General features: G+C 43.3%; 1 protein-coding gene across 1 annotated transcript; it reads left to right on the top strand.

Annotated features, from left to right (window-relative positions):
- Positions 1 to 2,921: 2,921 nt before the first annotated feature.
- On the top strand, positions 2,922 to 8,672 carry HMGN1 (high mobility group nucleosome binding domain 1). Its single transcript, XM_059921578.1, has 6 exons — positions 2,922 to 3,110; positions 3,439 to 3,471; positions 3,558 to 3,587; positions 3,670 to 3,720; positions 6,778 to 6,906; positions 8,534 to 8,672. Exons 1-6 carry the CDS (start codon positions 3,096 to 3,098, stop codon positions 8,579 to 8,581), a joined length of 306 nt encoding a protein of 101 aa, XP_059777561.1. The 5' UTR covers positions 2,922 to 3,095; the 3' UTR covers positions 8,582 to 8,672.
- The last annotated feature ends 3,243 nt before the right edge of the window (positions 8,673 to 11,915 follow it).

The following is an 11,915-nucleotide window of genomic DNA, read 5'->3' as shown; positions in this document are numbered from 1 at the left end:
AGATCTCAGCACATCATCTCTTGATTAAGACCGTACGGGATTCCCTGGAGGTCCAGCGGTTAGGACTCCGAACTCTCACTGCTGAGGGCCCGGGTTCAGTCCCTGGTCAGGGGACTAAGATCCCGCAAACCGCACAGCAAAAAAACAAAACAAAAAACAAAACAAACAAACCCAAACCTTGCAATGTCTCCCACTCCTTGCATAATGGCCAAACCCCTTAGCCTGGCATCAAATGCTTTCTGCAGGCTGCCCTTCTTTTTTCTGCCTCTTTTCTTTAATCTTCACTTTCCACCGTCAATGTGCCCATCCGTGCCATTCTGAGGGCTCTGGACGGCCGTCACGTTCTGTTAAGTCTGCACGCCTTGAGATGTGCTGTCCCTCTTCCTCTGGCTTCCCCCTTCCCTTACTAGGCCAGGCCAATTTGTGTACTTTATTCTCTCCACTAAACTATCACCCCAAGTCCTTGGGAATAGTGTCCTGCCTTCAGTCTCTCTACCCCAGGGCCTATCACAATGACTGGCACAGGGCAGGTGCTCACTACATGTTTGTGACACAAACTTGGACTGTCTGATGCTATTATTTTTTAATGCAAATAGGAGAGGGGAAAAATAAAGAAAAATAACCTATAAGGGAAAAGCATCTGAAAAAGAATATATGTATATGTATAACTGAATCACTGTCCTGTACACCTGAAACTAACACAACACTGTACATCAACTATACTTCAATTTAAAAAAATTACTAATTCAACAAACATGTAATAGTTTCTGGGAACGAAGTGGTGTCAAGATTAACAGGGTTCCTACCCTCATGGAACTCATACTTCTGTGAGGGAGACAGGCAACAAATAACTAAACACATAAAGCAATTACAGAATGTGATCAGAGCCATGAAGGAAATATGCAAGGTGATATGAAAGGAAGAAACAGAAAAAGGGGATATTATATTAGAGAGGGATAGGATTGCCAGAATGGATCTCAAGAAGAAGAAAAGAAAAAAATTAGTGTTCTCATCAAAAAAAAAAAAAGAGAGAAAAGGATAAATTTCCATCTTACCCTACTCCCCCCAGTTGTTCTTCCCAAAGGCAACCACTGGCACCACGTCCTTGTGCATCTTCCTGAAATATACAATGAACGTATAACTTTATACTCAATATAGCTATTTAGTCTCAATAGATGCTGTGCAGATAACTGGAGATGGGGAGTTGCAATTCTGAACTGAAAGGTCAAGAAAGGCCTCAATGAGACGGTGACATCTGTGCAAAGATCCAAAGGGGATGAGAAATAGAGCAGCTCTGGTCTGACGCAGTGCATGAAGCATTCCAGGCAGAGGGAGCAGCAGGTGACAAGTCCTGAAGCAGGACTGCCCCGCCTACTTGAGGCTGGGAAGGTGAACCGAGGGTAGCATTGGTGAAAACCGTTTGAAGTGGGCCAGATGGTAGAGGAGTATATAAGCCACTTTAAGGACTTGAGATTTTATTTTCATTTTTTTGGCGGCGCTGCGCAGCAGGCGGGATCGTAGACTCCCCCACCAGGAACCCGCGACACCTGCAGTGGAAGCGTAGAGTCTTAACCACTGGACCACTAGGGAAGTCCAAGAATTTCTTGAATGAGAAGGGAAGGCACTAGAGTTACTGATCAGGAGTCAGAGTCTGACTGGTGGTTTTCAAAATTCACTTCTTCCGTGAAGAGCGGCCTCATTCTTTTTCGAATCACTAGAATACGTAGCTCATTAATCTACTACGTGAAGGTGAAGGTGTCATAGTTTCTCCGGGCCTTTCAAATGGTGGACATTTAGTCTGTTTCCAAATTTTCGGATTCAAAGTACTCCAGTGTTTCTTCTTCTCCATGAATTCCAGCTGACAATTTTCCGATTAAAAACTTTTTCTGCATTAACCCAACTGAATCGATCCTTCTAAACATAATTTTCTTATTCATTAACGAAACTGGGTAACATGTGACCTCACAGGTTCCGGGGTTCCCAGCTCAGACCCCCCAGACTGAAGCTCTTTCCACCTCAGAAAGGTGTTTAGGTGAGCCACGTGGTTAGAAAACAGGCAGGAGCCGGATGGGCGTGCTTCCTGTTTCACTTCTGCGCAGGAGTGGATCAGCCGGCCAGGGGGTCCGAGAGTGGGTCCGCGTCCTAGGGGCGGTGGGGGCCGGGACTCAGACGCCCACTATGCTCCTGAGACGAACCGCCTGCACCCCCGACCCCCAATGAACGGATGACTTAAAAGAAGCTACAGAAAGGCCCGACCGCGAGCAACCTTGTATGGTAGACGGGCTGCAATTCTAGGGCCTTCGCAAAGACCCGCGCCTGCGCACTGGAGCCCCGCGCGTGCCCGCGCCGACTTTCCTTCCCACGGCCTCCCTTCCCGTTCCTGCGCACTAGGACCCACTTCCCGCGGGCCAGCGAGACGGGAGACCTATTAGATAGCCTTTCTTACTGACTGAGGTGGGAGAAATTGGTTCGTACTTGAACCTGTTGTCTCTCCCTTCCCAGTTTGTGCGACCCAATTGACTCTAGAGGGGAGAGACCCTATCCTGGGGCTTTCCGGGCGCTGACGGGCGCTCAGGTATCCAGCAGGGTGGTGGGCGGGCTCACCCGGCGACCACGTGGCGGGCCTCCGCCAATCGGCGCGCAGACCGCACTTTGCAGCTCAGCTTCAAACAAACTACCGTGAGGCGAGAGCTGCCTGTGGGGCCCCGCCCCCTCGCCTGGGTCTGGGGCCCTGCGAGACGGCGGGCGGGTAGGGGCGCCGAGAGCGGGGGCGGGGCGCAGTGGTCGAGTGACGGCCCGCCTCACCTATTCGGGGCGCGGGCCGCGGCGCGGTGGGCCCCGTAGCCAATGGGCGGGGGCGGGCGGCGGGGGGCGGCCCGGCCGACGGGGAGGGGGAGCCCGCGGCTGGGGGACGCGGGGGGAGGAGGGGGCGGGCTCCCAATCCGGTTCCATCCGGTTTTCCCACCGCCCCCGCCGCGGGTCCCAGCAGCTCGGGCGGCGGGAGGAGCGGCAGCGGCCAGGCAGCCCAGCTTCGCGAAGGCTCTCGGCGCGCCGCGGCCCGCAGGCACCCGGCACGCGCCCGCCCCGCCGCCACGATGCCCAAGAGGAAGGTGAGCGGCGGCCACGGCCCGCACACGCCCCCCTCCGCCGCCCGGCCGGCCCCGGCGCCCCGCGAGGCCCAGGCCCGCCGCGCTCTCGGCACCGCTGGGCCCGGGAGGCGCCCGGACCTGCGGCGGGCGGGCGCGCGGCGGCCCCGGGCGCGCCGTTCTGGAACGTTCGGCGGCCCGAGGAGCAGGGTGGGAGATTCGAACGCGGCGGCGGGAAGCCGCTGACGTCACGCGGCCGGGCATTGTTCTCGCGGGCGGGCGGGCGGGCGCGGGGCGCGCGGGCACTTTTGTTTGCAGGCTGCGTCCACTCGCCGTCTGCTTTCTCCCGCAGGTCAGCTCCGCCGAGGGGGCGGCGAAGGAGGAGGTAAGACCGCGCTCCTCTCCCGGGGGTGGTTTCGGTTTGCACCGCACCCCGCATTCCTTGCTCATTTTCCTTTTTTTCTCCCAAAGCCCAAGAGGAGATCGGCGAGGTTGTCAGCTGTAAGTAAAGCGAGCCCTCTGACCTTTCTTTTCCGTGGGATCGTACCCAGGGAAGAAACTCAGTCCTACCTTTGCTTTTCAGAAACCAGCTCCTGCAAAAGTGGAAACGAAGCCAAAAAAGGCGGCAGGAAAGGTAGGTTTCACACTCACCTTAAGAGATCGTGGTGTCTTCGAAATGCTGCAGTGCTACCTAACGCGCATTGCCAGCAGCTGAGGTCGTGACTTTGAGAATCTCGAAATCAACTACAGTTTGATGTCCTAGTCTCCTAAAAAGTCGTAGTGTTACCTTATTTACCACTTTAATTTTATCTTATAGTAACTTCAGTAAACAATGTTTTTTCTGGTTTGGGTAAAATACAGTAGATGTAGTCATATTCCCGGTTTACGGGAACATAATGTATCACCTTAATGCTGCTGCAGAATTTGGGAAACTTAAGACGGCTAAAAATATTGGAGAATAAGTTTCGCTTACCAGGGAAATCCATTCTTTGTGTTGTGTACGTTTTGGTTAGTGGTCCTCTGTTGGTTGCATGCTTGTACTTCCTCTTTTGACAATATCAGCAACGCTAGGACTGAGGCCAGGAGATGGGGAATGTGTAAGTTTTTGCATATAAGGTGCTCGAGGCAAGGTAGGGGGACATATCTTATGTCCAGGGGTAGATCAAGAGCTGTGTTCTCTGAAAACATGATTAACAGTCTTCTAAAAGTATTTTATATACCATTATATGTATAGGAGTTCACTAAGTTACTTTATCGTTAATAGCATGATGGTTGCTGCTCTAGAATAGATTCATGATTGCTTTATTCACATTGCCGGTATTTGGGTAGTTGTTGGATATATATATGTAGGTTTGAAAACTTTAAATTGGAAAAACTAAATGTGTGCATGTTATTTGTAACTTTGTGTTTGGATCTAGCATTGATACCACCCTCTGTAAAGCTCTTCCTTGTTCTTCAGGGGAAATTCATGGTGTGATTAATTTCTGTTTACTCAAAACTTAAGTGAGAGTTTGCTCTTAGAAGTCTCTCTCCCCAAAATCCTTATCATCATTACCCCTTTCCTAAAAGTGTAGGTGAAAGGTAAACACTGCATAATCAAAGATTTCTTCCATTTCTTTAAACATTGTACAGAGCTGAGTGTAAAAATCTTAACGTTTTTTCAATAGAAAGTTCTGTTTTGTGATCCTTTTTAAGAGGGTTCAAGTAAGGTGTAGGCGTAGTGTGTCAACTTGAAATTTCTTACACCAGAAAATAATAGGATAATTCTGTAGGAGAAATAAGAGTAGGCGGGAAAAATAGTGGCTCTTGTTGCAAAAGGTCTGCTTGAACAGTGTACTATTATTACACATGTTTTATTATTTGCTTTTTTAAATAAACTGATTGGCTGGAACACTATGCCTGTTTTCTCTTTAATTTTTCAAAAAATTTATTTTTATCTTTATTGGCAGTCTTGGGTCTTCGTTGCTGCGTGCAGACTTTCTCTAGTTGTGGCGAGCGGGAACTACTCTTCGTTGCAGTGTGCGGGCTTCTCATTGCAATGGCTTCTCTTGTTGCAGAGCATGGGCTCTAGGAGCGCGGGCTTCAGTAGTTGCAGCATGCGGGCTCAGTAGTTGCGGCTCGCAGGCTCTAGGGCACAGGCTCAGTAGTTGTGGCGTGTGGGCTTAGTTGCTCCGCGGCATGTGGGATCTTCCCGGACCAGGTCTCGAACCCGTGTCCCCTGCGTTGTCAGGCGGATTCTTAATCACTGTGCCACCAGGGAAGCCCAAATTTTTCTTTCTTTCTTTATTTACCTGCATCTGTATTTTGATTTGCCCTAAAATATTTTTTTAATGAAAACAGTTCAAATTTTACCTCCAGTTGGGTTTGGGACGTCAGATATAATCAACAGGCAAGTTTTCACGTCAGTGTTCCTTGAGAAACAAACCTGTCAGTTCAGTGTTCCCAAAGGAAAATGATGGGGAGGGGGAGGAGCCTTTGTCCCCTTTTAGTTTCAATAATATACCTTTGTCTTCACAACCGAATCGTTTTAAAGCCTTAAACAGAAGGTAAAACTGTTGATATATTGATTACCATACTACAGACGTGTTGATTTATTTTGTTTTGTCTCACTTTCCAGCTGTTAATAGTTAAAATGGTATTATTTCAGTCCAGGCTATTGCATAATTCTGTTTTCACATTTCAGGTTTTACGTTTTTATGTTACTGTGATAATGGTTATTAAATTAACGAGAAATCTAAAGAAATCAGATTATAAAAGAATCATTTTTAAATACAGAAACGATTGTCACATTTCATGGTGGCAGTGTATGTAGTGGTGTTGTCCCAAATATATTTGTTTAGGTAATTTATTATTTATTCTAAAGATACTGAATTACTAGTAGTTGTCATGCATTCATGTATGGAATGCCGTTATAGAAGTTACAGTTACTATTGGTCTTATCTAAGTCGACTGTTAACTAACTACATTCTCAACTTATAGGAAATACTTAAGTGTCTCCTTCCCAGTTGATGGATGGTGTCCAGAAATACTGTTTTATATTACTTTAAAGCGGCTTAACCTTTGAATCTCTTTTATCATCATACTAACACCTGTGCTTTTCAGATTCTTCAAACACCTAAATGAAAACGATAAACTCAAAATTGATCCTTTTAGCTACTCATTATATGATACCAAGGGACTAACTGTAGCAGAACTGTAGTAGGATAGTCAGTCTGACCTTAACAACATGGTGCTTTTCTCAGGTGAATGGTCTTACTGTGAGGGTAACCATCTCGTCAAGACAGTGGTTATTTGACAATTTGATTATTGTTCCTGCTTAAAGAGTTTGGGGGTGGGTAGGGTTACAGTGGGGAAGAGATTCCTCCAGCGGTTCTTCACTTCATTTGTTCTCTCATGTGGAACTTCAGAGAATAGCGGGTAATTGAGAAAGTGGAGAAGGGTCGTAGCTGACGCTTTAGGTTTAATTGTCGTAAGTCTGATGACGCTTGGTGTGCAGGTGCTGTTAGGGGTCTCCTCAGTGTGCTGTGTGGTCCTGGTTACTGGGGGTGGACCTTAAGGTGTGTCCTGTAACTCGGAGTGACACGCGACCTCATTAACGTTGCAACTGTGGTGGATGCAATCTCTCTAGCAAGTCAGAAAATGTTAGTAAGTGCAGAGTTGATACTTAAAATATACTCTTGTTCTGTCACAGGATAAATCTTCTGACAAAAAAGTGCAAACAAAAGGGAAAAGGGGAGCAAAGGGAAAACAGGCTGAAGTGGCTAACCAAGAGACTAAAGAAGACTTACCTGCAGAAAATGGAGAAACTAAAAATGAGGAGGTCAGAGGTGTTTGTGTGTTGTTCGTTTTGACTCTGAAGAGTGGATAATAAACTGTATATTTTTATGTAGCAGATAAGGCAGTCTTTATCCTTTATGATATTGAACAAAGTTTTGTACAGTAACTCCCAAGTGAATGGACAGATATTAGATCATATTTGAAAATATATGTGTAAATGGGTTTTTTAAGTGAGTGAACGAGAAATTGTAATGTACTCAGAATTTCAAACTCAGATTCATGATCTTTATTGTATATGGGGTTCATTAATTTAATTGCTGGTGTGAGTTTTTAAAAAGATTTAATTTACTAAATGGTATAACACATTTTTCTTTCTTTAACATGACCTAGGGGTTTTCTTTAAACAAATATTCTAGGCTTTTTTTTTTTTTTTCTTCCAAATTGCCATCTGTAGAACTGTTAATAATCTTGTTTGGTTTTTATATTCTGGATATTGCTTTAAATTTTTTTTTAATCGATTCCCTTCGTTTGTCATATTTTTCCCACTTTCTAATAAAGAAGGCTTATTTTTCTTAAAAGCCACTTGTCTAGGATTAAGTAGTAACTTAGATTAAGCAATTAAAAAGATTGATGTCCTTAATCTTTATCCTTTTAAGCTCTGAGAAAAAGGTTTTACCTTAAAAAAAAAAGTGTGTTGCAAGGTTGTGGTAAATAACTTTTTAAGCCAAGCCTTTTTTTTTTTTAACATTGGCTAAGCAGAAAATATAAATAGAGTATTAATTTTTAGACTGTTATATTTATAGATCAGATTTTAAAGTAATAACTACTTACTCCCCCGATTTGCAGTCACAAATTCCTAAATCTAACCCCAAGTCAAATATTATGTGATAGTAAGATGAAATTAACTAATCCAGTTATAAGGGGAGAATGAGGCCTTCTGATCCCTTTTATCAACTACAGTTGATTCTCGTTATTCATGATGGTTGTGTTCTGTAAGGTTGCTCTGTATACTGGACAGTTGCTCATAGTGGAAATTCTCAAAATGTTCTCATCACAACATTTCCATCAACAGATCAAACCATAACCTATTTTATGTGTGTCTGTTTAATGTATGTTTTTGGTAAGTTAATATTGAACTCAGGGCCAACAGAAACAGCACTGTAACTCGTGCCTCAGTGAAGCTGTCTAACGTGTGTCTTCTCCATATGGCACGTCACAACCTTCTTGCACAGCACATAGTACTGGACGCCACTACACTTGTCTAGTCAACATTGTTGACCAAAAGCACAAAAAAAATGTGAAATGTGTGGCACTAAATAGACTGTGAAAAAGACACTTGTTTACAGTGTTGCAGCTGAAACAAGGCAGAAGGGCCTCAGCTGGGAATGTCTGTGTCAGGTGACTCATTTTTTGCTGGTCTGTATCTGCACATACATGACCATGGAACATGAAACGTAAGTATTGATTTTGGGGTTACAAATAAATTTTAGTGAGTTAGTAAACTTATAAATACAGAATCTACAAATAATGAGGATTGAATGTATTGTTAAGACTTAATAATAGTTGTAATGAGTAAAACTTACACTGTGTTAAATGCTAAATATCTCTAACGTTATAACACTGACACAGAAGTCAAACGTTCAGTCACTGTTTTTCCTTTGATTTTGCAGAGCCCAGCTTCTGATGAAGCAGGAGAGAAAGAAGCCAAGTCTGATTAATATCACACACCTGGTCCTATCAGTGGTCCCTGTTTCCCTTCTTGTACAATCCAGAGGAATATTTTTATCAACTATTTTGTAAATGCAAGTTTTTTAGTAGCTCTAGAAACATTTTTAAAAAGGAAGGAATCCCACCTCATCCCATTTTTTAAGTGTAAATGCTTTTTTTTAAGAGGTGAAATCATTTGCTGGTTGTTTATTTTTTGGTACAACCAGAAAATAGTGGGATATTGAATATGGGAGGCTTTGATTGTCTTGGGTGTCAGCTTAACATTCCACAGATGGAGGGTAGCTTTTATATCCTATAATACAAAGCATACTAAATGGCAGTTTGGAGTCAGTTGTGCATTTAATGTCTTAAACACTTTAAATTACTTCTCTTCCCACGTTGTTTTTGGTAGAATTGTTTCCTAAAGCAAACCACTCACCCCTTGATCTTGGCTCTCCTGGGCACAATTTTGTGCACTCTGTAACAACTTTGGTCGTGGTAGTCCAGTTTTTTTAGTAACTGTTAATGTGCTGTGAACGATTGACAATTTGAGTATGTAGTGTATATGATATTAAATTGTGAACTAGTGGGATTTAACGATGTAACAGCATATCAATATTTGAAGATATTGGTACTTGATATCCTGCGAAGGAAAATTTGCCCCCAAATTTTAAGCTGGAAAGTCACTGGAATAACTGTTCAGAAAAGAATCACAACTACATGATTTTTTAGGTTTTTGGTACGTATGTTGAGAATTGTGTACAAATTGAAATGTCTGTGTACTGATCCTCAAAACAACCAATAAAATCTCAATTATGAAAGAATTTCTTGAAGCACATGAATTAAGTTGTGGTTTAAATTTCATTTTAAAGAATTTTTACATTTCTTCCAAAGTCAATAAAATTTTGGAAGAGTGGAATACTTCATTTTTTCTATAATACTTCAACAGTGTACTTTGAAGATGCTTTTGTGACTAAATTGGCTTAATGGGAAATCAGTCCCCTGTTCTCTGAAGCAAAATAAATACGTAATTATTCACTCTTCTTATGAAGTAAGCTTATAAATACTGAATAAGCTAGCACTAAATCTAGTAGGTTTGTATTTGTGTATTTCGAGATTCGCTTTCATGCAAGTCCTTGTCCTGTTTTGCCATCTAAATAGTCTTTAGAGGTGGTACTGGACACTGCTGATTTGGCACATGCAGAAGTGGAGCCAGAGATGGCACCTTGCCAAGGTCACCGCTAAAGAGGGAGAGGCCTTGGAATGAAGTTTAGAACTCAACGTTTGATGTTATTTTGCCTGTGGACTTGATTAGTAGGAGGCAAGAATGCTTTAAAAATTAGTCCTTGGGGGGACTTCCCTGGCGGTCCAGTGGTTAAGACTGAGCTTCCAACGCAGGGGCTGCAGGTTCAATCCCTGGTTGGGGAGCTAAGGTCCTACATGCTACGTTGCTGTGTGGCCTGGCCAAAGATTAAAGACGAGTCCCGGGGGATCATAGAACTCTGCAAGGGCTGTGTGCTGCTGGAATGAACAGTGTCATGGAATGAACAGAGCTCACAGGGAGTGGTGAGGTGTGGCATCGTGAAACGTGAAACTACAGAAAGAAATGCAGAGGACATTGATTTGGGTTGAAATGACACCCAAAAGAGGGCTTTGGCAACTCTTGGGGAGTGGGAAAGTTCTTGGAGGACCTGAAACCATGATGCAGGTAGATTTGCCTGTAGTTTCTAAGTTTTGTTAAGACTTTGGATATGCAAATTTAAATGGAGCTGAAACATTTTCGCTTGCTATGTGTATGCGTACTTCATGCAATTTTTTGGTACCAGAATTTCTAGCAGCTATTTGTTGCAGTTAAAGGGATATCTAAAAAAATAAAGGGAATTCCCTGGTGGTCCAGTGTTTTAAGGCTCCACGTTCCCAATGCAGGGAGCCTAGGTTCGATCCCTGGTCAGGGAGCGAGATCCCATATGCCTTGACTGAGAACCCCCATGCTGCAACTAAGACCTGGTGCAGCCAAATAGATAAATATTTAAAAACTAAAAAATAAACCAATGGGGAAAAAAACTACTGAATTTTAACCCTGTAACCCATCTGGCAGTGATCATTTCATATTACCCAACCGTCCACCCCTAGGAATGTGATAAATGTTTACAGACACAAAGATTTTCTTATTCTGAACTCATTGCTAGTAATATGTTTAAAGAGATTTATTAATTTTCTAAAAAGCACAACAGGTAAGGTTTTTTCACTTCTTGTTGTATAGATTGATACCTAAAAGAAATTGCCTCTTTTGTAGAAAATTGGAATGTAGTACTTCTAGATCCTTGCCTTAAGCATTATCCCTTTATGATTTTTTTATGATAAAATGAACCCTCAAGTGGGTGTTCAGCTGTCAAAAGAAAACAATTACTTTAAAAAAAAAAACCCAAAAAACACGCTGAGGCATCTTTTCTGGGATCAGTACTTAGAAAAAGTTAATTTCTTGTCCTTTCAACAACTAGTTGAATGAGAACTGAGTGATAGGAATGGTTGAGTGGACGTCAGTTCAGACGTCCTAGAAGGACAAGGAAGATAGCTGTTTAGTAATAATGCTAACAAATCAGTCTCATTTGTTAACTAGAAAAGGCAGTCAGCAAGAACCCTGCATTCTCTTGGCTTGTTTGAGGTTGAATGTGACCTTTCAGATGTAGACTAAGAGGAATTAAGGCATGGAACCTGGTGCCTGATGCGGAGATGCATGATAAAATTGTGGAGGGCCCGGGAAAAGAGTCTGTTTGGGTGTTTGGGAAGTGTGTATACAAGCGTGAGGGCGGGGGCAGGGAGGAGAAGTGTGTGTGTGTGTGTGTGTGTGTGTGTGTGTGTAATTTCAGTACAGGGGCAATCCGTGCTCACTGGGGGAAAAACTCAGGAAACAAGCTAAAAACACCCGAAATTATAATTCACTCACTAGGCAACTATTTAAAGATGCGTTTTTCTCAGATCCTTTTCTGTGTTTTTACGAGTTTACAAAATTGGTGTCATTATACATCCGTTTTTTGTTTTTTTTTTTTTGTTTTTTGGTTTGTTTGTTGTTGTTTTTGTCTTTTAGGCCAAGCCTCACGGCTTGCAAGTTCCCCGACCAAGGATTGAACCCATGCCCCCTGCAGTGGGGACATGGAGTCCTAACCACTGGCCGGCCAGGGAATTCCCGCTACATCCTGGTTTGTAATCTTTCTCATACTGTGAACTTTCTCCTAGGTTAATGAGTATACTTACATAGCATTTGTAAGCACTGCATACTATTTTATTTCAAGAATGTAATTTGTCAGACATTTAGACATTTTCCCCATTAAGATAAGCATTGTG

The sequence above is a fragment of the Balaenoptera ricei genome, chromosome 4 (assembly GCF_028023285.1).
Source record: "Balaenoptera ricei isolate mBalRic1 chromosome 4, mBalRic1.hap2, whole genome shotgun sequence".
NCBI classification, from domain to species: Eukaryota; Metazoa; Chordata; class Mammalia; order Artiodactyla; family Balaenopteridae; genus Balaenoptera; species Balaenoptera ricei.
Note: the sequence above shows the minus strand (reverse complement) of the source record. Positions and strands in the feature narration are given on the sequence as shown.